Raw genomic sequence first — 23,925 nt, forward strand, 5'->3', positions numbered from 1 at the left:
ACTCTTGGATGGATTAAATGTTATTTTTATAAAGAAAAAATATTAATAAAGAAGTTACTTTAAAATGGCAGTTTTATACTGGTAACACTACCGATATTATTTTGATGCCCTCCCTCACTCTCAGTTTCTGTCCTCTTTATAGTGATGGAGTTTTCACTGAACGGTATGTCAGTGCCATCGTGTCTCATCTGCATTTCATCTTAGCAGACAGTCTTGACCTTAATGTAGCTACACTTCAGACTGCTAAAAGGCACTGAGGCTTTCAGTCAGGGCTGTTTAGAAGTTTTAGAGAAATTGCTAACAAAGTTAGAGTGCAGTGGCATTCTTAAGAGAAATAAGAATTTACTATTCCTATTTATTGTTATCATAATACCTTAGAAGGTAGATGGTAGAGACTCTATTTCTCCATGCTTTCCCCACTATAGTTAAGGTAAGTGCTGTGGTGGTATAAATTAATATATAAGGCTTTGGTTTTATTTGGATTTGTCTCTTTTTGAAAAACTAATTGAAACTTGGAAATGATTTTTGTATAGTTTTTTTTCTTAATTATAAAAATAAAATATCAAGTACTTAATATTTTTCTTGAGAAAGATACTTTTTTAATGCTTTTGCTCTTTAAGTATTTTAAACTGCTCTAATTCTATCTCTTCCTTGAATTTTAAGAAGGTTAAATTCTTAATTCTCTCTTAGGTATTTCGAGTTTTAATTTCTAATACTCTTGTTTTCTTAGCATAGTACCTTGCTCATAGTGAATATATCTGAAATATGAATGACTTCTACCATAATGAATAGAAAACATAATTTAAATGTGCTTGAATTGAATCATCTACCAGTTTGATGTTCTGGTTTCTCTATGTACTGTCTGTAGGTAGCTGTAAGACAGGCATATAGAGGCCAAAATGCAAGGAAGCAGGGAGTGATGATCTGTATCATAGCAAACTATACTATATAAGATGGGTAAAATCCTAAGATAAAGGCAAAGGGACTTGTGAATTATGAAAATTCTAATCCTTTAAAAACTAATACTGTGTAAATTTTGATTAATTGTTTTTATTTTTCCAATATAATGCTTCTTATGCTAGGAGTGTAGTCCAAAAAAGGACCAGAAAACTCCTGCATCCTCAGTGGCTTCAGTTGGTGGTCCTTCAACGAGCTCTAGCACATCGGCCGTGGCCTCTACCAGTTCTGGCTCCACGCCAGTGCAGGAGACCATCTGCCTTGATGACTCACTAGATGAAGAACTTTCCTTTCATCCACCTGCTCTGGATCTTGTTTCTGAAGCTTTAGCTGTTATCAACAATGGGAACAAGGGCCCTCCAGCTGGCTCAAGGATAAGTATGCCAACTGCAAAACCTCGTCCAGGACTGAGAGAAGAAAAATTAGCAAGTATCATGAGTAAACTGCCACTGGCTACGCCCAAAAAACTAGACTCTACTCAGACTGCACATTCGTCGAGTCTCATTGCTGGCCACACGGGGCCAGTACCAAAGAAACCCCAGGATTTAGCTCACACTGGCATCTCTTCAGGCCTTATTGCTGGTTCTTCAATTCAGAACCCAAAAGTTTCCTTAGAACCTTTGCCAGCCAGGCTGCTTCAGCAAGGACTGCAGAGGTCAAGCCAGATTCATGCTTCTTCCTCTTCACAGACCCATGTCTCCTCCTCTTCCCAAGCCCAGGTTGCTGCCTCTTCTCATACCCTGGGAACATCAGAGGCCCAAGACGCTTCTCCTTTAACTCAAGTAACAAAGGTGCACCAGCATTCAGCTGTCCAGCAGAACTATGTGTCTCCATTACAAGCAACTATTAGTAAATCACAGACCAACCCAGTGGTGAAGTTAAGTAATAATCCCCAGCTTTCCTGTTCATCCCCACTTACTAAGACTTCAGACAAGCCACTTATGTACCGCCTTCCCTTATCTACACCCCCACCTGGAAATGGTTCTCAAGGGTCCCACTCCCTGGTTTCTAGGACAGTACCTAGCACCACTACCTCCACTAACTATTTAGCCAAGGCGATGGTGTCACAAATCTCCACGCAGGGTTTCAAGTCCCCCTTCTCAATGGCTGCATCCCCAAAACTTGCCTCATCTCCAAAACCCGCCACGTCTCCTAAACCCTTGCCCTCAGCTAAGCCTTCTGCCTCACCCAAGCCCTCTCAGTCAGCTAAGCCTTCAGTATCGACTAAACTTATTTCTAAAAACAACCCAACTCCCAAACCTACTGTATCCCCAAGTTCTTCCAGTCCAAATGCACTAGTGGCCCAGAGTAGCCACTCGAGCAGTAACAACCCAGTCCATAAACAGCCCAGTGGAATGAACATCAGCAGACAGTCTCCCACCTTGAATTTATTGCCCTTGAATCGCACTTCAGGCCTTCCGTCTACAAAAAATCTTCAGGCCCCTTCAAAGCTAACAAACTCACCATCCACTGGAACTGTTGGGAAGAATAGCTTGAGTGGAATTGCAATGAATGTACCTGCCAGCAGAGGTAGCAACCTTAACTCAAGCGGAGCTAATAGGACTAGTCTGTCTGGGGGAACAGGAAGTGGAACACAGGGTGCTACTAAACCGTTGTCTACTCCACAGAGACCATCCTCTGCCTCAGGGTCTTCAGCGGCAACAGCCAGTGTGCAGGTACGTATGTCAGATGCACTTACCTGATGAAGCGGAAGGTGGTGTAATCTCTCTCAGTCAATTTAATGATCTTATTATAATGTGTCAGTTGTTTATAACTTACGGATATTGACGTCACAGTGATGGATAATCTTGGGGACACAGTTTTTGTTGGGGTGTGTTTTTTTTCATCACATGCTTGCTTTCAAAATTCTTGAAAAACACAATTTAAAACTGTATCTTATCAAAGTCCAGAACAAAATAGTCACTTAGGATTTTAACATACCTTTGCTTGTCTCTTCTTTTCCCTGTCCTAGTCCCTTTCTCCTGTCGCCTTTCATAACTTTTTAAATCAAATTTATACATTCATATTATTTTTTTCCTTTAACTATGTCTTTTTGAATAAAATTATTATTTTTTATAAATTTTGCAGTTGTTCATATATAACTGTCTGTCAAATTAGTATCAGTAGTCTGTTAATACCATACTTCCCCCATTCATGAGTTTTTCATTTAAATTTCTCTCTCAGTTAGCAGGAGTACCTAATTCAAGGAATCTTTCCGAAAAGGCTAATGTGAAAGTTGTTCTACTTCAGCACTTATATACCTGATGATTTCTGTCACTCTTGAATAGATACAGACTTCTTGGGTCACTAAGTGTCTCACTCCAGATTTTATAAAGACTGCTCCACTGACCCTTACTATTTAAGGTTATAAAAACATTTGAGGCCATTCTGACTTTTTGTTCCCTTATAAGTAACATGTTTTCTCTGCCTAAATGCTAATCCCATTTTATCTTTTTCCTTGAAAATCAAGTGTTCCTAGATAATGGCTAGGTTTATCTAGATAGTTTTCATTAATTTTGTGCCTAGAAAATAGTAACATCTTTCAGTCTCTGACCCACCCATTTTTTCAGCTCAAGAATATTTTATTCTGTTATAGGCCTGATTGTCATTTCTGATCCATTTGCCTAGGTTTTTGAGAGCTCTATTGCTCATATATTTCATCTCTCTGCCTTTCATGTCATCTCTTCTGTTATTATTTTCATCTATCTACCACTTATTTGTATTCTGAGGCTTTCTTATATTTGTTCTTCACTTTACTCATTTGGTTTCTTTAACTTCCCCCCCTCCCTTGAAACATATCCATGTTCACAGTTGGTAAAATTCAGAAAAAATTTTAAAAAGAAAAGTCATGTATCACCTCACCAGTGTTGATGTTTTCCAGATACTTTTATTAGACTCTTCAAGAAAGTAGATTTTATATAATAGTATGTTTCATAAGCTTTTTTAAAAATAGCATTTTATTATGTTATTTCTTAGCTTCTCAATTATCCTTTGAAAATATGACTTATTTGTGAAACTCTGGTGTTTAAGAAAGTGCTCTGACTTTGTACTGCATCTTATTTACGTGGAATAGGAACATCTAATGAAGTAAGTTTCCGCGTGGTATGGGAGAGATTTCCTGCTGTTCAGTACAAGCTAAGTGTTGGTGTTCAATGTGCACCTGAAACCCAGACCGTCACTCTGCCTCTGCTATAGGCTTGGAAGTGAATGAATTCTAAAATTCTGATATAGAACAAAATCCCATTAACTGACACTTCATTAATTGAAATCTAGGATTTATAGATATTTTATCCATATGATTTTGCTTTTATCAGAAATAAGAAAATAGCCACACACACAAAAAAACCCTAGGGATCGTATGTTAAAATTTAAGTTATAACTAAGATCTAGGAGTTAGTCTACATTCTTATTTTATTATCTTTGTTAAAATGTTGACTGTTTTTGAAATCAATCTTTAATTTGATGTGAGAGGATTATAACCAAAGTGACAGTTCCGTGGCCCATATCCTCCTTCCTATTGTCAACTGCTTTTAACTGTTAGCTTTTTCTCTTGTGTTTTTTAAAAATAAGAATGAATGGAAGTCTCTTTTAGTGTTATCTTTCAGCTTCTCATTGTGATAAATAAGGCTTTAAACTGTCTTATACTTCTCCCATTCTCTTCAGAGACTAAAATGACAACTTTTGGTTAAATCTGTGACTTTGTAAAAGATTGTCTGTGTTGAGCTAACTATTCTGATCTGTGGTTTCAATCATAAATTTTGGGCTTGTTTCCTGGAGTTAAAATTTGTTTGTTTTTTTCTTTCACTTACTTTGTTTTCTTTAAAGTTAAATCTCCCTCTATCTTTCGTCATCTCCAGAATCTATCAGTTCTGTTCCCCGCCTCCCCCCCACCCCCCCCCGGAAAACTTCCTACATTTGATCATTTATCCCAAAAGAACAATTTGGTTTATTGTTTACCAGTTAGTTTCTTATCAAGGAACCTACATGGCAAAATTTGTGTTTCTAAAATGTAACTCCTTTCTTCTGATTTCTTCTTCTCCAAAATGGCTTTATGATTTGGAGACCTTAATGTTCCTGCCTCATATCTGATCCTTTTTGTCTTTCTTATTGGTTTGACTGAAGAAAAGATCAGTAATTGAATAAGGTTATTCCTAACTTTTATTCTCTTTTTTAACACAACATCTTATTGATGTCTTATCAGCTACCTTGTGGCCCCTAGATCCTGTCTTTCTAAAGCTAGCCAACAGGAAAAACAGATTTCCTATCTATGTCTATAAAATATTCCACTTGCCTCTGAAAGATGTCTTTAGCTGTGTGCAGATGTGAAAATGACAGGTCCTGAGGTTAACCAAAGTTAAAGTCTTTCTAGGTTCAGATTAATCTCTACCTGCTTTTTATTTAATAACTTTGCACTAAAGGCTTTCCTGTTCTTTCTTGCCCTTCAGCTTATTGATATTCTTTGAATCCAGTCTTTGCCACTCTATAATTTCCAAAATAATTCATTAAGCAAATATTTACTAAGTGTTTAATATGTGCCAGGCACTCTTCTAGATGCTGGGGAAATTGGGATGAGTCAAGATCATGCCCCCACTGATGGGGCATATATTCTAGGACGAAAATAAGCAAAACACAGTATTTAAAAATATTTTGTGCTATAAAAATAAAAACAATAATATGATAAAGTGCGATTGCTGCTAACGTGGATAAGGGAGATGGAGAAGGCCTCTTGGAAGAGGCAACGTTTGAGCTGATAATTGAATGACTAGGACCAAGCCTTTTGGAGAGAAGAGCAAACAGCCCAGGCAAGAAAGGGAAGGTAGATGTGAAGACACTGAGATAGGAAAGAGCCTGACAGGGCTGGACTGTTGGGAAAGATGGGGAGGTGACAGGTCGAAAAACAACTCCAAACCGTGTGATTGAGGACCTTGGGGGCTACAGTAAGGACTTGGGCATTTACTTTGTGTTCAGTGGGAAGCCGTTGGAGGGGAGTGATATGGTCTGATACACATTTCAAAAAATCACTGGGTGTTGTAGAGAGTGTGGGGGGGCAGATGTACTCACCAAAATGAAACATGTCCTTAAAAAGAAATCTAATGCCCACCACGAAGAGCAAGGTGTTCCTTTATATGTTCCCCTGGAGATGACATGTGGAGGTCATGGAAAATATTTCTGATTATGGGGCATTATCCTGAACTGTTTGCCTGCTTCATGTTGACAGCTTCTCCTGTAGTGTTTCTGAATAATACCAACAATGGGATACCTCGCTTTTAAAAGGTCTCCATCTTCTGTGAGAGAAAATTAGAACTGTGATGTAACATTTAGATAAGCTGGTGTTTCATTTTAGTTTTATAAACAAAAGTGGATATGGGAGGTTTTTATAAGTATAAAATGTCAGACAGTTAGGGCCTGGTGCCATTTTTTTCTTTTGCTAATACACATAACTTAATTTTGGAAGTTCCCCTAATTTACATTTTCTGTCAGCTTTAATGCTTCAATGAACCTACTCCAGAAAAGCATAAGAGTTTTCCTTATTAGCAGTATTTAATGTTCTTCACCAGGAGGGCTCCACTTGGGGAACACAGTTTTAGAGTGTGTTTCCCATATTATCCTGAGACTGTAGTAGAATGTTGATGAAAAAGAAGAGAAAACTCTTGTTAACTGTTGATACTGATCCTTTTTTTTTTTTGCTTCAAACCACTGTTGTTTCTAAGTTAGTAATTTTTTCCTAAATCACCCATTTTTAATATCATGGTTGGCACAGTAGAGGGGAACAACTGACAAATAAGAAAAACAGTTAAGTCCAAGGGTAAATTGATAAAGCTTTGCACTTAAATGTGGGAGAAAGTTGTGATTAAAAAAAAGGATATGTTGAATATGAGATCATTTTGTCTTTCATTTTGTGTTGCGTAAAAACTAAGGTTTCAAGCCTTGGGTGGTGGGAAAGAATTGAAACTACTGATCTTAGCAGCTAACATATATGGGAGGGAAATGATTGTAACAGATGATGAGTTCAATTCTGAGCATAACAATTTGGTGAGGTTAGATATCCAAGTGGAATTCTTCACTAAACCATTAGCTAAATAGGATTGGAACTGAGGTGAGAGGTTAGAACTGTAGGTACAAATTTGAGACAAATAAAGGAGGTAAGGGAAGGCAATTGGAGAACTAGTGAAAAAACAGTTTTAGAAAACTTTTTAAGAATGTTCTTCATTTTTTCGTTCAGTAGTGGTGTGGACCATTGAGTGTATAAATAACATGAGATGATGTGGCATTTTTGCATGGGAGAATCACCTACATTTTTCCTATAGATTAACTGAGAAATAAAATGACCAGCCCTTTATTAATAATGTTTACTGGTAGAAATCATCAGTATACAAAATAAAAGTAACAGTTGCTAATGCTTATTATTGATTAACAAATATTCAGAGAATTCAGTTTTCTTGACCAAACTTAGAACTGTGAGAATTTTTTACCACAGAAATTTGGAGTTGATAAAATAAGGCTATAAAGGAAAGCTCACAGTTGCAGATATAGTAGGTAATATCTGATACTGAGAAATTTTGGTTATAATCTTTATTAAGTACACACACAAAAAAGTCGGAATGGAAAAAAATGTTTACTTGCTGTACAGAAAATTGTTCAAAGAACTAAATTAGCTTTATAGAGTATATTTCAGTAATTTCTCAATGAAAGCTTATCAGTGCTGGCATGTTTCGAAGTGTTTTTCTTCATAACGATGGCATCAAAGCCCAAGTGGGGGAGTGTCAAAACACTCTATAATTTACCTTTTGCCGTAGGAGTTTGAGTTCAGAAATGTAGTGGAATTGAAAATCAGCTTTCAGGGGTTAAGAAGAGATGAGATAGTCTGGAAAATGAAGGCTGCCATTCAGTAAGTTTGATAATAAAAGAAAGATACATAAGTCAGGTTGTTGCTAGGGGTTAGGGAAGAGCCAGGATTAACGGTTGGTTGTAAGACAGTTGGTTTTAAGATATGTCAGCGGTCTCTGTACATGTAAAAGCAGAGGAAATGCAGAGAATGTGCAGTTCTTGGTTGACATCTGTGACAGAAAGTTCTGCAGGGATGATATTCATGGCATAGGTCAGGTGGTTGGCTTTTGAGGAAGAGGCAGATGAAGCTTTTGAAGAGGAAAACACGGATGGGCGTTAACGATGAAAGTACAGGGTATCGAGTTGAGGGATCTGAGAGAGTAATAGTCTAGAACAGAAGCTGCAGAGATTGTGCCCAGAAAGACAGTTAAATTGCAGATCAGAGACCGAATTGAAATTATATGGAATTAATTCCCTGTGTCAGATGTAGAGGTAAGAGCAAAAGTGGAAATCCAAGTTTAGAAATTGAGAGGAATGGGTGTTAATGTAGACACTGCAGTAACAGTTAAGGAAGCTTAACTGGTGCTGAAGAGCTACGTAGAAGTATTTCCAAAGCCAGTATTGGTCACTCATTGAAATGTAATTTACACTTCAGCCTTCATTTCTGGTCTCCCAGAGTTTCTGTTAGAGTAGATGTAAGACAGTCTCACGTCCATGAGGATATTAAGTAAAATAAATCAATTCAGGTTAAAGACTTGATTTCTTATGTATTTTGACCCCTGGTTTCTGCAGTCCACAGCAGGAGCATCATTATTGGCTAATGCCTCACCTCTGACTCTCATGACATCACCTTTGTCTGTAACAAATCAAAATGTGACTCCTTTTGGGATGCTGGGTGGCCTTGTTCCAGTGACCATGCCCTTCCAGTTTCCCTTGGAGCTACTTGGCTTTGGAACGGACACAGCTGGAGTGACAACCACCTCGGGATCTACCTCAGCCGCTTTCCACCATAGCCTAACTCAGAGTAAGTGGGACTCTTTTTCTTACATGGCTGCCTAGTCTTGACAGAACAGGAAACCTCACAAATTTATACTAATTGAGAGCAGTCCAGTTGGAGTCAGTGGAGATTATAGAATTTCTTTTTAGAAGAAATCCAGTTTATTTCTTGTGTATATAGAAAATAAGTGGAATTACTGGACTCTGAAATTTTTTTATAGGTTCTAAAGTGAACTGGCTATTCCATACTTCTATCCTAATGAAATTTATAGTAAGAGAAAGTCAGATTTCCTGGGTTATTTGCATGCACATTTATATTTATACACATAATGTATGTGCTCTAGTTTACAAAAACCTTTAAAGTTGAGGTCTGTGCTTGCATTGGATAAATTATTTTCATTTTTGTATCTAAGAGGGCTCAGGTCTTAGTTTGAAGAAGATCACTGACAAGTGTGTTCTTCCCCCAGATTTACTAAAGGGTTTACAGCCAGGAGCTCAGCACGCAGCAGCGCTTTCCCACGCACCTCTGCCTACACATGTACAGCAAACATTTAATGGTAAGAGAGACCCCTGTTTCTTCCTCTATCTACTATTTATACAGATTTGCCAATATATTAAACAATGTGAGAGAATGACAAAGATTGGAAAAAGTAATTTCCATATGAGCAAATCCTCATTGGCAACAAATACCTTTTCAGAGAAAGGAAACAGGTAAAGGAAATCTTTTGTTACATGTGCAGAGAGCCTTTTTGAAGGTGTTTGTTATATGGGAATGAGGACAAAGAATAGGATTCATAAGACAGTATACAAAAATCATGTCCAATAGTTAATCACACTTGACCTTTATGGAAATTTTCCAGAGTGCCAGATAGTCTTGTGACACACACATTAGCTAATTTAATCCTTACAATAAAGCTGTGAATGAGATCACAGTCCCCATTTTACAGATCAGGAAATGGAATCAGAGGTAAGCAACTTGCCCAAGTTGATGGGATAATAAGTGTTTAATCTGAGATACAAATCCAGGAAGTCGGACTCCATGGCCTGTATTCTTAACTATCACTCTTTTCTGCGTCTTAGCACTGATTAAACTAATGTGATTTCAGACTGTCTGTGTTATATACTTGCAGCCCAGCTAGATTCTCTGAGATCTGGAGTTGGACAGTGGACACTGCACCCAAACTTGGCCTCCAGATTCTCGCTCTCATCAGCAGCTGACCCCAGTATAATGCTGAAACTGTTCTGAGGGCCATTTTCAGCATCTTTGAGCAGCTCAGCTGCTCTCTTAACTTTGAAAGCTGACTAGGGCCTCACTGTTCTTTTTGGCCACTGCATTTAAAATGGTTGTTGAGCAAGTTTACAGCTGACCACAAAGTGGAAATGAGAGCTTCAGAGCAATCTTGAGGCAGTAGGTTGTAGTAAATGCTCTAAGACACCCAAGTGTTAAGCTGCCCCAGACTAACTCCTTGAGAGAATGAACACAAGGCCACAGTTGTACCAGTGTGGGAACAAAGTATGAGTCACTCAGTCGTGTCTGACTCTTTGTGACCCCATGGACTATAGCCTGCCAGACTCTTCTGTTCATGGGATTCTCCAGACAAGAATACTCAGGCCTGGTGGAGCTTAATTTTCCTTGACAAGGCAACAAATGATAAGAGATTTTCTGCATTTTTTTTTTTTTTTTTTTTTGGCCCTCGAAGTCACCCAGTCCTACTCTTGTCCAGTTTAAGTAGAGTGATTAGCATTTTCCCAATATAAGTTTCATAGCCATATGTAAAACTAGAAAAATCATTCTTCCCATAGCAGACTTTCCTGCCTTTTACGTTTGCCAGGTTAGGACTAAAAGATGCAGCTGGAATTTTCACTCCCAGTGTGGTCCAGTCATTTACATAAATAATTTAGAGTTATTAACTGCTATGTCATGGCAAGAAGTTTCACCTGCATGAAAATGAAGTCGACCTTGAAGTTGACCTTGTTTTCTAAGGGAATCAAAAAATGTGATAAGTTCCTTGAAGGAGGGGGACTGATTGTGTTTTTACGTTTCTTTATAATCCTCGCAGCATTTGACACAGTTGACTATAAGGTAGATAACAAATACTTGTTGAAATAGTATTTGTAGGACACTGGAAACCAATTAAACCATAGTCATATTGAGATAAGAGAATCATTCTTTATATCTCAACTTCTCTGTGCTGTAACATGTAAGGTACTAAAGGTTATCTTTCTAGCAATGTCGTCATCCACGTGAAAATTAGAAGTTAATTGTATGTTTTGCTTCATATGCTTTTATTTTTTATGACATGCTGACCCATACTGATTAAACACCTCTTTTCTCAGATGGAGGCCAAAGTAAAGGGGACACTAAGTTACCACGGAAATCTCAGTGACTTCCCAGTAAACAAAGGAGATGGCACACTTGGCTGGCTGTTGGAACCTACCTGATGGGAAAGTACTCGTGTGGTCTTAGGGCTGCTGTTCTGTCGATGTTTACATTCTCTCGTCCCAAGCACTGTGGTGAGGAGGAAAAAGAAAAGGAAACATTACTTGAGTAAAGCCAGGTGCAGGAGGAAGAAATGCTTTTGTGCAAAGTTAAGTGTGACCCTTAGTCTCTTCTAAAGAAAGACAAAGTTACCATATTAACTGACTTGAAAGAGACTCAGTTGTCAAACCCACAGAAATACAAATTTGATTTTTCCCTGGGCAGGAAAAAGGAAATTGAGGATTTGGGTAAACTCCATCCATCCTGGGGGTTGGATCTGAACACTTGTAGACATAGTTGCATAATAAAAGGCAGTATACCCCAAATTAGGCCAGTTTGTCAGGAGTAATGGTCATGTCTGAGTGGACTATGCAGCAGATTTGCCACAAAAAATATTTAATGGCCCTATGTCTGATGCAGACAGTAGCTGAGTATAAATCATGTACCCTCAAAAATCCTGAACAAACTTGAATCTTCTCCAGTGTGTAGCAACTCCTGTGTAAATCAGTGGACTAAAGATGTTTCAGGAAAGTTATTTTAGCACAGTGATATATATTACATTTTTTTAAGTCAAAAAATTGAGCCTGTTGCTCATAACAGATGAAACTTAGATGTCCCCTTTTTGTAAAAGGGTCAATTACATCTTCCATTCAGAAGCAGGTACTTAACTCTCTTCTTCAGGTGATTTGTGCATCTGGTGTTGACTGGTTAATTCTTATTTCCATTCTTGATGTTAAAATGTGACTTGTGTTCACATTTTCCTCTTGAGAAATGGGGATCTTTGTTGTAGGACTGCAGCTTTGGTCCACTTAGCCTTTGCAGGCCTGCCAGTATGAACTGTCAGTTTCCCCCAGCATCACTTTAGTTCATAACCTCTCCTTCTGTTCTTTTAGCTAGTGGTATTTCAGGTGATTATTAACTGTTGATATAAACAGGCATAAGTGTGTGTTGCAGTGCTTCTTCATTGGTCATTCAAATGGCATATATGTATTTGGGGGGAATTTTGAAGATGGTATTTTAAAGGGAGGAATTAAATTAGGATCATTGTGTACAGGGGATTATTTTTTTAACAATCATAGTGTATTTTTACTCCCTATATCCACTGTAGTGAAACTGATTTGGAGCCTTTGAAATTTTAAAGTTTTACTAATACTTAGAGTATTGATATATGAGTAAACCTGCAGATAATAAGACTCCGTTACTAGAGCTTTCTCATGCAAATTGCATGTTCAACAAAGGATGTTAAGGGAGAAATTTATAGTGTTTGGATATATTTTGTTGACTTTTTTCACCTCATCATTGTTCTAGTCTTTTTCTTCCTGTTTAGGCTTCTGAATGTTTTCAAACTGTTCACAAGAATGGTGTAAGGTTGGTCCATTAATAACGCCAGACACCTAAAAAAATTGCACCAGGTTGGTGGTAGCAAGATTTCTTACGTATGTTTTCATTACAGGTCACCCAATACCATTAATATTTATCCAGATAAGGGTATAATCAGGCCCTTTTTTCCTTTCACAAGCAAAAGTTGCAAATAGGCTTTAGGACTGTGAATAAATTAACACAATGCTTTAGATCTGTAAGCCCATATTTTGACTTCAGAGTCATATGGCTTACTTCACAGCGGAAAAAAAAAAGTTAATAACCGAAAACTTTAGTTCCAAGAACTTGTTACAATAAGAGGAAAGGGTTATTTTTAAAAAATCATTGATATAATTACTTGCTTCTAAGAATTTAGTTTATCAGTAAAGCAAATAAGAATGTTCTGTCAACCCTAGTAGATATTTTGAAAGGATATTGGGATGTTGCAGATAGGTTTGGCTTGCATGGAGAATGTTTGATTAAAGTTTGTTCGGTTTTTTTAACTAGGGAAGCTTACCCAGTTCTTGAGTTCTTCCAGTGTAGCATACCTCTTGCTTTTATCTAATTTAGAGGGGAAAAAAAGTCTGCTAATCCTTAGGGATTTTCCTTTGAGAAGCCACCTTCATTTTACTCCCTGAACAAGGAGGGAACCCAGTGCAGATTCCTTTCTCTTCTGGTGGAGAGTGGTGCATGTACTCATCTGTGTGTGTGTGTTTGTACACATATATTTATTGATAGATGAGTTCAGTGGTAGTTTAAGTTGAGGAATGACAGCTTTAATTTGGTAAGCCCATCAACTCAATCACACCATATGAAGACACCCCCCCCCCCCCGCCATGATTCTGTCTTCATTCGAGAAGAGTGGGATTATCAGTTCCTCCCCCATATCGTTTTATAAACACCTGAGGGCTCTGGGCTCTGAGGCCTCCTCTGTGGAGATTTTATTCTGTTCTCTTCAATCCTAACTTCTGTGAGAACTGCTGCCTCACCCCCATCACATTTTCATTACCTTCATCCATTTCAATCAAGACTGCCCTTTTATGTTGTACAAATGAAATAAACATCCTTATATTTCTTAAAAAGTATGATCGAAGAGTTACCGCATGTAAATACCTGTTTCTTTTCTAGGTCATAACATTGAAAATGGTGTCCATACCGTATGGTCACCTATTTTTACAGCTTTTCTTACTAAAAACATACATACAAATCAGTTATTTTTTAGCACAGAGGCTTGTGACTCATATTCTATTTTTGCACTTGAAAATCAAATTATGTTATTTTTTAAAGTGGAGAGTAATTGGAAAGGCTATAGAGCAATGTGTCTTTTCTGAAGAGCATTAGCAACATCCCAGTGTAAAAGTAATCAGCACACAGTTACATCCCATGCCATGGGATTCTTGATTCAGGAAAAGTAAGCTGTTTTCAACGGTCTTGTATTTTAAATTGCCTTCGCTGACGTATAAGCTGTTACTGTACATACAAGTTAATCCTCAGTATTCACAAGCAATAATGAATGATCAGCAGAGCTGTCTCTAGAGATAGCAGTGCTGAGCCTCGGCTGGAGACTGAGAGCAAAGTGTCAAGCTCATTCAGAGCCTCCACAATCGATGTAAGCAATAATTTCATTACCAGTCGGTTATAATTCTTTCTCATCTGCTTCTGAGATCAGAGAGTAAAAGAAATCATGATTTTAAAACCCACTGAAGAGATTAAGTATTGGGGGAAGAAGTGAAGTTCATCTGAGGTCCCCAAATCTCAATTTTGAGGGACTCAGAGCATTGTGTCAGCACATTCCTTCATGCCTGCCACCCCTTTGATGGATGTTGTTAGCCCAAATTTCTTTCTTTTTTTTTTAATATCATAGAAGCTGAATAGGGTTTATCATATCACCCAGCTAGAAGGAAGAACCGGGCACACACCTGTTTGAATGCTGTGGGTTTGACACCTGTATGAAAACAACTTCTACGAAAAGATATTTAATCGAGGATTCCCACTCACCCCCAAAGCAGATTTAAATTGTTTACTACCCAGGTTTGGAAAGGGCAGACACCTCTAATCTTTCTCCTCTCGTTGCCCTCTACCACACCCCCTTTCCACCTCTACTTGGTTCAAGACATTTTCTGAAATGGAATTCTACTGTTATTCAAACTGCCATTGATTACGCGAATACTGTGTCCCTTGGGATCATCTCTTAGCACTCCAATTAATCTATCAGATTTGCTGCTACATTTGTTAAATGAACTTTGCCTGTAATGTTCAACTTCAATTTACAGTTCTTTATTTCTGGGAGGCTTTGTCATATAATTTGACCCATGTACAGAACTAGGATACTTTATTTTAGGGGTGTACCATAAAAGCACACTGGTCCTTGTATTCTTTTCATCATTTAGGTTTTGAATTTTTGTTTGCTCTTTTTGTTGGTCGATGTTTATTTTGTCCTGTTTCAAATTAGAAGAGTGAGAGAAATCTGCAATCAGGCCAAACTTGAGAACATGCCCCCGTGCTTCAGCACTGCAGTTTCTGCTGACCTTACGTTCTCAGAAGGGCACTTTTACTTGCTGTTGCGCATGTATGGTGGTTTTTGTTCGTTGTTTTTGTTTTTGCTTTTAGGGGGCTTTTGTTTTTGTAACAATGATGCAGAAGACAAATGCAGTAGTAGGTAAATGATTAGAAACATGTTAGTTTTATTTCACAAAATTTAAGAGGAAAGGTTTAACTCTGTAAATCGTTTCTTAGCTCTGGTAAAATGGCTTATATTACTCCTCTGAAGCATATTCAATTCAGGCCTTTGTCTTTGTTAAGTGCCTTTTTTTCCTTTCTTTTTTCCCCTCTTTTGAAACTGTTCTCAGATATCCTAAAGTACAGGCTAATAACTAACGTCAGGGGATTCAGGAGGAAGAATCTCAGAGTTGCCAAGATCATGCCATGCTGTAATCTTCTTTTTCTTTATATGTATATGGATATATGTGTAAGATGCACACATACATGCATACATATATATGTGTGTATATTTGTATACATATGTAATATATATATATATAACTAGTAGCTGCTGTACCATTGCGTCCTTTCCAAGCACTCCCCTTTTAATGTTTGCAAAATTTCTGCCTTGTTTATTCCATCGCCTTTAGTTGATTTGAATGGGTAGATTGGGAAATTGTCTTCTCACAAGATACTGTCTCTGCCCTTCGAATATCTGTTTGTAGAAGTTAACAGGAACAACAACTACATATAAAACAAGTCAGTTACTATAACTGAAATAAATTTAGTGGGCTCATTGGCTGCTCCTGGATGTAATCCACTGCTGTGCCCTTTGGACTGGGCATATGTAATACTAGAGAAAGCATCGGCACAACAAGAGTCTGTCCAGGTCAGGTTGATAAGGCACATGATGTCAGGCAAGACCAGAGACATGGGAGAGCTAGAGTTAGAACCATGGTCTTGTTTCTGAGTTTCGAAGCAAGTTAGCAACTTTGTCCATATTAAAAATGCACCATATACTCTTCTGGAAAATGGGTTTTGAAGAATTCATAGAGCTGCTTATTTATTAAAAGGGTAATAAACTTAGAAGCAGAAGGACTTCAGATATGGAGGGAAACACTCGTATAACCCATGGCATTCTTGAGAGAGCTTCAGTTTTCTCATTTGCCAAATAATTACATTTGGCTTAATATGATTTAATGGTTATTTACATTTCTCCTTTGAGCAAAATAACATAATATCAGTAATTAGTGTCCATCTGTTTCTTGTTGAAAACAGGTGTGACATGTGAAGGGAGACTAAGTTGAACCAATCCTCAAAACCCAGTATAAATATGTTTAATAAACGCCCCCTTTTAAATTCATTTTAACTGAGGAGACTGGTGGCCAAAAAGGAGAAAGCAGAGGCTCCTGGCAGTGTTACTTGATAGCAAGACTGTTATCAGGTAGCCTCAGTTCAGTCATGTTACTCTTGAATTATTGTGTTTAGGGGGAATATCGTTTAACCTTTGTGCCTCAGATTACCCATTAGAAAATTGGGTATAATAATATTGACCTACCTCCCAGGGATATCAGAGACTTTTTCAAAAATATTTTGAGTTTTTCTAAAATGTCCTGTATAATTTTAAAAAGTATTATCATCTTCCTGCAGAGGCTAAAAAAATGTTTCCCTATGATGGGTATAAAAAGCACCATATGATTTTTAGGTTTAAAAAAAATCACTGGAATTCTAATTTAGATACATATGTGTTATTTAAACATACTATATTTGTGGTTGGATAAAATGCTTAGTTTCAGGTTAATAAGAGGGGAGGGGGTAAATAACACTAAGTTTCCTAATTATAAGTAGTTGTTTTTTTTTTTTAAAGCTGTTTATGGTATTATTACATGTGTGATTTTTGCCAAGATTGTGGAGCTGAAGCTAGCTAAAGTGTGAATGATTGGTTACTGGAGTTGATTAATGATCCCAAATGTTTTATCTGCCTCACTTTGCCATGTTCTCAGCCTAATTTCCTTATATTACTGTTCAGTGATGAGAATAGCTAAGCTTTTAACTTTCTAAGAGTGAATGGGGGTCTCCTTCTCGTAGAGACTGTGTCCTGTTCCTGTAACCGTAGGTTCATCCAGCTCCGCACTGAAGGGGCAAGCACTACACAGTCTGCTAGGCGCACTTCAGCCTGTCTCCCTTTGTGATTTATGCTTCTTCAGCGTGAAAGAGTTGGAGCCATCAACTGCTCAGGTTGTAGAAAAATGGGAGAGAGGAGGCAGGTTCCTCTTCCTAGCTGGGGCAACCGTGGGAAGGGTGGGGGTACAAAGAAGTATATTTTGCCCAGCTCCAGGGACGAGAGGAAGGTCATCTTATCCTGCCCTCCATCAGGTATATGAAGCAGTAATACATAGAATTTTCCTTTTATCATTTTAAACAGTAACAACAGGAAACATTGGATGCTGCTTCTCTGTTAGAGCTAGATGCTGAGCACCATTTGTGAGATGTGTGTAGATTTTGTAGCACATATTCAGGGTCAGGAAAGAGAATGTCAGGGGTTTAGAGACAAATGATCCAGTGTGAGTGAGTCGGAAGAAGGCCCCAGGCCCAAGTAGACAAAGCCTCTGAGTTAATTCCCAGAACTGGCTGAGGCCCATTTACTGTCTAGTGATAGGATGTTTTTCCTTAAAAGTCACTTTTTGGTTTTTTGTTATGTTTTCCAGATAAAGCCTTAGTTAGTAGCCTCTAAATATCAACTATGCAGATAAACATACACGTTTTCCACATTCTTCCTCTTTTTTCCATTCTTTAAATAACAGATGTTAATTAAGACTTCTACCCAAAGAAATAAGGCATAAGGGTTTTGTTGAATGTGTGTTTGTTCCTCTTGGGAAAATTAATGGAAACATAAAAATAGAGATATTTTGTGTGTTCATCTGTCCTAAAATGTGAACTTTATATTCAGAAACTAAGTACAGATTCTGGTGCACACTGTAGTTAGAATCATGGAATGTCTTCGGGTTGTTAAGATAAAACCATCCCAGTGTTCAATTCTGAGAAAGTTTTAGATTCTCTGGCACAGTGTTCAGGTTTGTGGAGCTAATAAACAGATGGTCAGACTATCATTACAAAGTGGCATTAAATATTAATGTCAGATTCTCATTCTTTCTCCACTTTATTTAGTTTTCATTCTTCTTTTCTCTAGTCTGAGCTCTCAAGTTAACCATTTCATCAACCAGTGGCTACACTAGAATAAAAGTTGCTAAGAGTCTGGGGAGGAAAGGTTTAACTTTCACTTCCTCTTCTCATTCACGTTGGTCATCTATGCTGGGTCCCCACTGAATTTGAAAGTAAAGACTACAAGCGTGTTGTAGGAGACTGTTTACATCCCAGCACACTCAGACAGGGACTGGTAGGATTTTAATCAGGCTGCCTTTGAATAACTTGATATTTTTCTCAGATATTCCCAAAGTACCATTTGCTTGAAAGTAGCTATTTGCAATCTTTATTTAATTTCCTCATACTGTAATATGTAATACTTCTGCTTTTCAGACTTTCTTTCATATGTCCATTTTAGAGCAGGTTAGTACTTAAATTTTGGACACTTTTCCGAACTGTTACCCAAACAGGTCAAGAATACTTTAAAAATAAATAAATAAATAAATAAATAAATAAATCTCAGTAGCATAATTAAGGGGGTCTATATGTCCAGGACTTAGAATCATCACTGGTGACCTGAATTTTTTTTCTCTTCTCCTTTGTGTTAAAAATAGATTCCTCTACTATGTAATATAGTAGTAGCTACATTGCATGGCCTCTTCTTGATACTTTTCAAGGTTATTCAGAAGAGAACTCTTACTTGTTTTTGTTGGGTTCTTATTTCACATAATAGTCTGCCTTGCTTCTTTTCATTAATTCCTCTGGAATAAACCTACTTTACAAAGGTCTGCGTCAGAAAGGCCATATGAATCCTTAGTACCAATTTTAGGTTCCTCAGAAAACTCTTGATATATTATTTGTTACTGTTTTGCCAATAATAATAATTCTATTTTATCTTGTCTAGTTTTAAAATATTTTGTAACAAAGCACTAATGGAAACTTAATTGAAACACAAGCAAGGTGACTATTACCTTAGATAACGTGGAGATACTGTTTTTTAATTGAACAGTTCCATCTACCCTCCAAGCACATTTAGGAGTTGGCAGTAACCAAGACTAGCCAAGTGGCATATTCTTCTATATGACAACCTGCTACATTACATTTCATGCTCTTTTGGCTATAAACTTCCCTCCTTTTTTGCTTCTCTCATCTGTTTGCAGGGGTAGTGTGCCCTGTGCCAGCATATTGGGTTTTCTTTCCTGTACCTGTGAAATTACCAAGAATTACCCCAAATTTTGGCCAGAGGCATTAAAAGAGAAATTATTCTCAGTTGACAGAGTTATTACTGTTTTAAATAGGTAGTCGGAAAGTTGACCAAGTTTGGCCAACTTTTAAAATCCTGGCTATGCTTATATAATTAATTACATAGACCTTCTGAGGCTTGTAGATAAGCAAGGGGCCCTTGCACCGGTAGAGGTAGGTTTCCAACATACACACGATTTTTTTGGCCAGCCTCCAGAGAAGGGATTCAAGCTTTGTACTGCTCTTTTGTTGGCTGTCATTGAAAAATTATATTACAGAATGTATCAAAAATATCTAATTGTTCTTAAGAATATGTAAATCTTGGAGCTTGCCCTTCCTTATCTGTTGCTTGCTAAAAACACTGGCAAGCTGAAAAGGAAAGGAAAGGAAATCTCTGGCTGGTGAAAATTTTGTGCCCCAAATAAGTTAATCAAAGTCTCCCAAGGTAACCAAGTGATGAGTGTTTTCTCGTTTATTACAAGCAAGAAAATTTATTCGCAGTTGTAAAAATTATCGTGGGACTGCAGACCGATTTGCTATAACTGATTGGAAATAAGGATTCTGATTTTTAGTCTGGGTAAGCACATATTTCCAATTCTTGCAGTATGAATTTTGATAAAGGAAAGACTTTTGTTTGGTAACAGAAGGAAAAACGGGACTTATTTATACAGTGAATGTTCACTCTATAGAGGAATGTCCCTCCGGTTACACAGCATCTTCTTTCTTGAGCCACCTCCCCGCTTTATATAGATGCCAACAGGTTTTATAATGCATCTTGAAGGAAGGAGCCTAAATAATTACTGCTCCTCTGGGTGAAAGGCCCTGACTACGATATTGCAGTTGTTTTTAGGGAGGTGCATTTTTGCTAACTTGAAGGGATATGCTGTATTTTAAATTTAAATAAATGTGTGACTTAATATTTTGGGAATTTTTTTTCCTCCTTTAAAACTGGACCTGAACACAGCTTTGAGTTGATATTTGTAATAATCTCAGGACCTGAAAGATTGTAGCATTTAGTGTGTCTTAAAAATTATGTACTGTACCAGCCATGGATTTTTGTAAATATACCTGTCTCCCTTTTTTGTATTATTTTAGTAAAAAAATAATAATAATAAATTTAAATAAAAGGGGGTGGTGAGGAGATGTGAATGGGTGTGGGTGTGTATGTTTGTATAAGGCTCTTTTGAGATGAACTGGTGCTTGTTTAATTTCCGGCTCTAATCAGAGCAGGAATATGGACAAACTGCTGCTACCGAACCCTGCACTGAGCCTAGATGTTTCCATTGTGTTTCCTAGTGACTGATCAGGAAATGACTAAGTTAAATTCTTCTTCCCACTGCCATCTTGCCTTTGAATTCTCAGTTCTACACACTTTTTGAACATTAATGGTAAAGCTTTCCAAACTTTGGGTGGTTTGCTGGTCTCTAGTTTTTAGAGAGCTCTTGTCACTATTTTCTAAAAAGAGAGGACAGGTAAAAATTTTTAACCCCCCCAAAAAAATCATATTTCATAAAACCCTGATGACTTTTGGATATGTAAGAAGACTTAAACATTCCTAGATGTGGATCTGTGAATTTAGTAAATTGACCCCATTGATAATATATACTCCTTCAGTGCAGGGATTTTTTTTTTCCTTCTTTTTTTTGCAACAGCCTTGCTCATATTCCAAGTGTAGCTAAGCAAACCCCTGTTTTAAAGCAGGAGCCTTATTTGATTGTGTAGATGTTTCCTGTCTATCCTTTGCGACAGGGCCTTTTACATGAGTGTTTTTTCTTTTTGTATGTGTTACGTGTTGTTGTATTAAATAAAGAGGAATGTACATATTATTCTTGCGTCTGTTGTATCATTGAGTTAACTTGAATTTTAATATCTCATTCTTTCAGTGGTGCTGGAGTATCTCTTGCTTGTATCACTGTGCTGGGCGCTATGGGATACAGAAATCCGGGCATAGGCCCTACCCTCCATGTATTTACAAAGAGTCTCCCATCATATGACAAGTTACAGTTCAAAATGTGTCACAAAGGTGTGGTCCATGGCCACCTGCCACTTGAGTTCAGAGCAGGGGAGAGATGGGCTGGAAAGATCTGAGGAGACCTTGTCAGGTTGATGACATTTGAACTGGGCCTCCACGGATAAATGGGATTTGACTGGGAAGGAGGAAAAGGGAGCATCCTGAGCAGACTCAGGAAGAAACGGGAAGGAGGCCAGGCTGGTGTGAGGTGGGTGCTGGGGTGACTAGAGGAAGCCAGACTGTGGGAGTCCTGGAATGCCGGCATACTAGGTTCCTCCTTCAGATTAGAGGGTGTGTGCCTGTGTACGCCTCCAGGGTCAAGGCTTGCAGTTGCAGATACAGGATGCCCACCTAGTCGCATAGGTGAGCATCTTTTAGTTTTACTCGTAGAGGACTTCTTTAGGGAAAATATTGGTGTGAAAAAAAGAATTTAACCTTAGAAATCCAGGTAAGGAGTGGGAAAGAGGGTGAAAAGATAGCAATTTGTGAGAGAATGGTCGAACAGTTTCGTCATTTATAAGTGTTATGTGCGTGTAAGATTCAGAAAAGAACATATGCCCTCAAATATAAACAGTCCTGGTATTTAAGTGTATTTTCAGTGCACTGTCATTAAGATGAAGTTTAAAGACATGGTCCTTAGGCAGGAGAGGGTAGGCTGCAAGTGCTTTTACGAAAAACTAGTAACATTTAAGGCCAGTTTTGCAAAAGTGTGTTTTGGGGAGTAACAGCCCCTCAGATTTGTAGCTAAGTAATCTGACTACTATCTTGCAAAAGTGGATTAACGTATTAAAACTGCCATTGTTAAACAGGATTTTTTAAAGCCATAATTTCCTCAAGCTCCTTTGACTGGAATACTTTTTTTCATGTAACTTTGATTAACATTAAATTATATATAAGGCATGTGAAGCACTTAGCACAGTGACTCATAGTGAGTACCAGATAAATGTTAGCTTTTATCATCATTTATACTAGTTCTGTTTTATTATTGATTGGTGTGTATATATATATATATATATATATATATATATATATATATATATATATATATGTTTGAAGTTTTTAAGAAGAAAAAACATGGCCCAAGGAGTTAAGGATTTCAGAATAACCAAGTCAATATAGAGCCAAGAATTAAACAAGAGATGCAGCCTGTTCTCTGAGGCTGAACTGAATGAGGGACAGATGTCCAGAGGGGTTGGTTCACAGGAGTATAGAAAACTGAAGCAGCAAGTATGTTTTATACTTGTCCATGTAGTCAAGAAATCATTTCCAACCTTAGTTTTAGTGCAGAAAAGTGTCTGTAGCTAGTTAGGAAAAGTGACAACGGTAGATGGAGCTCAAAGGCAGAAGTTAACTTTGTTTTTACAAACATATTCTAAGGAGAAAAGGGACTCATACAAGGGTGTTCATCTGTGTTGCTCATAACAGTAAAATTTTGAAACAGCCTAATGTGCTGGAGGGGATTGGTTGAGTGAATAAAATCACACTACTAAATTGTTTTAAGATAAGAAATGATCAAGATGTTCATGTATTATTAATAAATAAAAGAGCAGTTATAAGTGTTAATGCACATACATATGCACAGAAAGAAAGGAAAAAAAACCTGGACATACACTTCAAAATACAAAGAGTGGTGAGATAAATGCTTTTTATATCTTTTTACATAAATGGATTTTCAGTGAACGTGGATACCATGAATAAGTTTTTTGGTTTGGGAGTTTTGTAAAGAAACAAAGAGGTAGGCTTAGTTGGAGAAAAGGGGGAAAAAATGGGAAGGAGCCTCTTGGCTATCTAATCACTGGGAGAAGGGAAATAAATAATTTATTTCTCCTACTCAGACCCCAAAATTGGATCTGGTTTAGAGGGAAGACACAACTGAACTGCTTGATATAAAGATTTTAGGGGAAAAGATTATTCTTGCACTTGGATAGAAGAAATACCAAATACGTGATTGACAGGGAATGCAAAGCATCTTTGCTACCCATTGTCCCCCTTTTTCTTCCCCAGACCAACCACTGCTACCAAGTTCTCCAGTTAAAAGTATAAATATGTATCCAACTTTTAAACATATCTTGGAGGTTGTTCCATGTCAGTACATAGAGATCTGTCTTTACTTGTTGACAGTTCATATAGTATTCCATAGTTGCAGTACCACAGTTATTGACAAGCGGTTAGATAACTATTACAGGTCAAATTGTGCTGTCCTTTAGGTATTTGGTATCTGTATGCATAACCAAACCAGCAGTCACAGGTTTGTTTTGTAATGGATAATAAGGACTGACATTCCAGATTTGAAACTCAGTGTCTGGAATCTGTAACATTGCTTCATATCCATGTAAAGCTTTGAGGAATACTTGAGAAAATAAATATTTTTTTTAAGAGTTTTGAAAATTGGAAGTAAAAGCAGAAGAGCTGACTGTGGATGCTCGAA

At 37.5% G+C, this 23,925-nt stretch overlaps 1 protein-coding gene across 6 annotated transcripts in view; it reads left to right on the forward strand.

Moving 5' to 3' along the window:
* Nucleotides 1-23,925, forward strand: part of UBN2 (ubinuclein 2) — a 79,006-nt gene that overhangs the window by 46,171 nt on the left and 8,910 nt on the right. For 3 of the 6 annotated variants that reach the window (XM_015095402.3, XM_042248892.1, XM_060415143.1), the window contains 4 exons: nt 1,083-2,633; nt 8,578-8,809; nt 9,249-9,338; nt 11,119-21,312. In XM_015095402.3, coding sequence (XP_014950888.2) covers nt 1,083-2,633; nt 8,578-8,809; nt 9,249-9,338; nt 11,119-11,168 — 1,923 coding nt within the window. In that variant the 3' untranslated portion in view covers nt 11,169-21,312. Of the gene's footprint in view, nt 1-1,082; nt 2,634-8,577; nt 8,810-9,248; nt 21,313-23,925 lie in introns of those variants that run through there. The other 3 variants (XM_060415141.1, XM_060415142.1, XM_042248893.2) reach the window with 2 other exon arrangements.

The sequence above is a fragment of the Ovis aries genome, chromosome 4 (assembly GCF_016772045.2).
Source record: "Ovis aries strain OAR_USU_Benz2616 breed Rambouillet chromosome 4, ARS-UI_Ramb_v3.0, whole genome shotgun sequence".
Classification (NCBI taxonomy): Eukaryota; Metazoa; Chordata; class Mammalia; order Artiodactyla; family Bovidae; genus Ovis; species Ovis aries.